Source organism: Ursus americanus, chromosome 4, assembly GCF_024610735.1.
Source record: "Ursus americanus isolate L20-20 chromosome 4, mUrsAme1.1.p, whole genome shotgun sequence".
In the NCBI taxonomy this organism is placed as follows: Eukaryota; Metazoa; Chordata; class Mammalia; order Carnivora; family Ursidae; genus Ursus; species Ursus americanus.
The window spans coordinates 35,550,847-35,555,277 of NC_142130.1; the positions used below are offsets into that span (position 1 = coordinate 35,550,847).

Here is a 4,431-nt window from a genome sequence, read left to right on the forward strand (position 1 = left end):
GTGCGCATGCGCACCGCTGTGCTACCAGCTGTGTTGGATTGAGGTGGTGGTGCGTCGCAGTGTTTAGCCGTGGACTGCAGCGCGCCCGGCCGCAATTCATGATGCTTACGCAGGGTTTTTTTTGTTTTGTTTTGTTTTGTTTTTTACTTTCTAAAATCGTTTGTTTAAGCCGGTGATTCATTCATGCTCAAGTAACGAAAGTTTATCTGACTGGTAGGCTTGCTTCGTGTTCTAAACGTTTCGGAGTTGGGGGAGGGGCGGTGAAAAATACTTCTCTGTAGATCACCCACGCCCCTCGTCACTTTGCACGGCAAAATACCCAAAACATACCTCACTTGCCGACAGAGCATTGGACCCTTTTAATATTATTTCTCAAGTATTTGTTTACAAAGGAGGAAGCAAGGAAAAAGAAAAGGGGTCCAAGCCGTGCTGCTGAATCATTGTATAAAGACAGTCCAGAAATTGCAATCACTAAAAGACCGTTTATTTTTGAGTCTGATGTTTTTATCTTCATTTTGCTGGACAGAAAGTCAGAATATTGGGCTGCCTGGTTCAGGGCCGACGCTTACCCAACCTACTGACTTGGAGCTTCAGAACCATGGCGACGAAGGAGGCAGGAGATGGTAAAGCAGAGTGGGGCCTCCCCTCATCAGCCAGTCGGAGCAAGCAAATGTCTGAAAAACCAAACTATGCTCTTAAATTTACTCTCATGGGACATACGGAAGCAGTATCATCAGTTAAGTTTAGTCCTAATGGAGAATGGCTAGCAAGTTCCTCTGCTGACAAAGTAATTATAATTTGGGGAGCCTATGACGGAAAGTATGAGAAAACACTTTATGGTCACAATCTGGAAATATCAGATGTTGCCTGGTCATCAGATTCCAGTCGCCTTGTTTCTGCCTCAGATGACAAAACCCTAAAGATTTGGGATGTGAGATCTGGAAAATGTTTGAAAACGCTGAAGGGGCATAGTAATTACGTTTTTTGCTGTAATTTCAATCCACCATCCAATCTCATCATTTCAGGATCTTTTGATGAGAGTGTGAAAATATGGGAGGTGAAAACAGGAAAGTGCCTGAAGACTTTGTCTGCTCACTCTGACCCAGTTTCTGCTGTTCATTTTAATTGTAGCGGGTCCTTGATTGTGTCAGGTAGCTATGATGGTGTCTGTAGAATTTGGGATGCTGCATCAGGTCAGTGTTTAAAAATACTTGTTGATGATGATAATGCTCCTATCTCTTTTGTAAAATTTTCTCCAAATGGAAAGTATCTTCTAATTGCAACTTTGGACAATACTCTTAAACTGTGGGATTATAGCAGAGGCAGATGCCTGAAAACATACACTGGTCATAAGAATGAGAAATACTGCATATTTGCCAATTTTTCAGTTACTGGTGGAAAATGGATTGTGTCTGGTTCAGAAGATAATCTGGTTTATATTTGGAACCTTCAGACTAAAGAGATTGTACAGAAATTACAAGGTCATACAGATGTTGTAATCTCAGCAGCTTGTCATCCTACAGAAAACATCATTGCATCAGCAGCATTAGGAAATGACAAAACAATTAAACTGTGGATGAGTAACTACTAAACCCTTTAGAAATAGAGCCAAGTTGGCCAAAAAAAAAAAAAAAGTATTTAAAAAGATGGGTTTCTCTTACTTTTGGTATGGTTTTGTATTTCTTTTTAACATTGTCTTACTCTCTCTGACAAATAAATAAATAAAATCTTTGAGGGGGGGAAGGGATACCTGGGTGGCTCAGTTAAGCGTCTGTCTGCCTTTGGCTCAGGTCATGATCCCGGAGTCCTGGGATTGAGCCCTGCATTGGGCTCCTTGCTCGGCAGGGAGCCTGCTTGTGCTCCTGCTCTCTCTCTCTCTCTGACAAACAGACAAACAAACAAATAAATAAAATCTTTATAAAACAGCAACAAAAAAGTTGGCTTAGATTATAAGATTTCAGACCTATAACCTAAATTTACAAAGCAAGACAATTGGAAAAGCAAGTCTAGAACCTAGGGCTTCTGACTTTCAGTCTTCAGGTCTGGTATTGACTCTTATGTCTATCCCTGAACAGATTCCCATTCTTTTCCTCTCCGTGTATTTGAGAAATATTTAGAAGTAAGGTTTACAAGATAGGATGACTGATAAACGAGGGGAGCTGGAGTTTGGAATAACTCCAGTGTGGGTTTGGGAGATAAGATGAATAAGAACATAAGCCTGGGACAGTGGTGGAATGGAGAGATACGGCAGATGCCACTCACACATGAAATGGTTCCATAGAACCAAGTCTATAAATTGGGAAAAATAAGTCACGGTTCGGTTTGTTAAACATTTTTTTTTTTATTGAGATAAAAACTAAAAGTAAAACAGAACATTATTAATGGCATTTTGCTGAGGGACATCTCACAACCTGGTCAGATTGTGCCTCATGATTATCAAGCAAGCTAAATGTCTAAATGGTGAGGCTATTCTCTTTCACTATGTGTCTGACCTAGTAATTCCTACCCATGCTTCAGTCTCGGTTCAGAAATCACTTTGTGGACCAGCACTGCCTGCCTGATTCCAACCATAACTGATAGCTGAGTTAGGTTTTGTTTCTATAGCTACTGTTATATAAAGTTCAGAATCTATCTTTTACCAGTTTGTATTGTAATGGTTTCATGGGCCATGTTTCCATAAATTATGAGCTCTGTAAAGAAGTATGTTTTATTCATTTTTGTATTCTCAGTATATATGTGTTGTGTGTGTGTGTGTGTGTATATATATATATATATAGGATTAAGGTAATATTTGATGAATGACAATGCATTATACCGCCACCACTTTACTCATTCCTTGCCTGCTTTCAATAAACGTTTGGAATCATGTCCCCATACTATTACTTTTGTTGATTAAAAGTATCTGACCATAGGCTCACGTATCAACTTTACTCAGACAGGGTTTATAGGAAATATAATGTGGAAAATGGTTTCTGCCCACTTTACCTACAGAGACATGATAAACATGAAAAAAAATCTAGAAATTAAGCAAAAATTGTACAACAATAATTGAAAGTAACAGGGCTAAACTATCATTTTTTTGGTATTCTTTAGTATAATAGTGCTCATTAAATCTGATTTGCTTGGCAAGTTCTGAGGAATATAAGGTATTAGAGTTATTAGTTAGGAATGACTGCCAAGAAGGTATTATGTGAGGGTAGTGGGAGAACTGGGATTAGACAGAGACAAGTCTGAAATTCTGGCCAAGAAATTTATATTTAACCCATAAAGAGGTAGTTACTCTAAGTAACTGAATAGGAGAATGACACAAAATGAGAAGTGATCATGAAGATTTTTGCTGCTTGGTAATATTTGTGAGTTTTGGTTTAATGAAACTTTTTTTTTTTTACGGTAAATCTCCAAGATAACACTTTAAAATACTTCTTTTAGAAGTTAAAAATGATGGTGTTCTATGAAGAAAAATTACTTATTTTTAAAAGAATTAAAATCAAAGAACTTGGTATCTAAAGAACTAAGATCAAATTAAAGTATGACAAACATCATTAATATCAGATTATGAAATTTTATGTGGTGCATTCCATTTTAGTAGTTTATTAAATCAAGTTCCAATACAGCTACATATATTCCTTTCTATCTGTTATGTAATCCTCTGGAGACAACTAGCAGGTTGGGATGGCTTATGAGGACTTGTCATCCATGTCATCCATTAATATGAGGCACGTGAGAATATATGAAATACTTAAAATAGAAACCAGCATCCATACCTAAATAATGAGACAGCCTGGCATCCAAAGTGTAAATGAAATATATAACCATGTGCAAATGCTTATCTTTCAAAACTTAAAAGAAAATGCATTTGAAAGATTTTCATAATTGAGAAATTTAGTGTAAAGTTAAAAGGAAAAGGACCAATTGGGAATTCTAAGCCATGGAGTAGAAGAGGTGATGCTGGCCCCAAGCAACTTCATGGTGCTGGGATTTCAGAGTGCTCAGAAACTTGTGGCCAGACCACTCTCCTCACCTTACAGGGACCTCTTCCAAGACTGCTCCCTGACAAGCCTCCGTCTGTCAGCGTGCCCAAAGATGGCAGTGTTCGATGGGCTGCTTCACAGGGCTCTCAGAAGCACCAGTGCATCTGGGGAGGTTAGCTCTCCAAGATGCACCTGGGTTGTGCACTCAGCTGGCCTTCCTTAACTCTCTAGAAATGAGTACATAAGAGAGAGAAATACAGAACTAGAAGCCATGTTGGCTTCTGCAGAGAAAATCACTTTGGTAATGGAAATTTAAGTAAGATATGGTATCGGAATCTCTCCAGAAGAGTTAATATTAAAGTTTAAATAAGTTGCCCCATTTTTCATTCATTCATTTTCTCCAAAAAGCTGAAATGCTGCATTTAATCTGGATCAAAGCCACAAAAATACACACAAGTCA

The 4,431-nt window shown here is 38.3% G+C and overlaps 1 protein-coding gene across 1 annotated transcript; it reads left to right on the forward strand.

Moving 5' to 3' along the window:
* Window position 1: 1 nt before the first annotated feature.
* On the forward strand, window positions 2–2,879 carry WDR5B (WD repeat domain 5B). The gene is made up of 2 exons (XM_045812747.2): window positions 2–213; window positions 527–2,879. Exon 2 carries the CDS (start codon window positions 599–601, stop codon window positions 1,589–1,591), a length of 993 nt encoding a protein of 330 aa, XP_045668703.1. The 5' UTR covers window positions 2–213; window positions 527–598; the 3' UTR covers window positions 1,592–2,879.
* The last annotated feature ends 1,552 nt before the right edge of the window (window positions 2,880–4,431 follow it).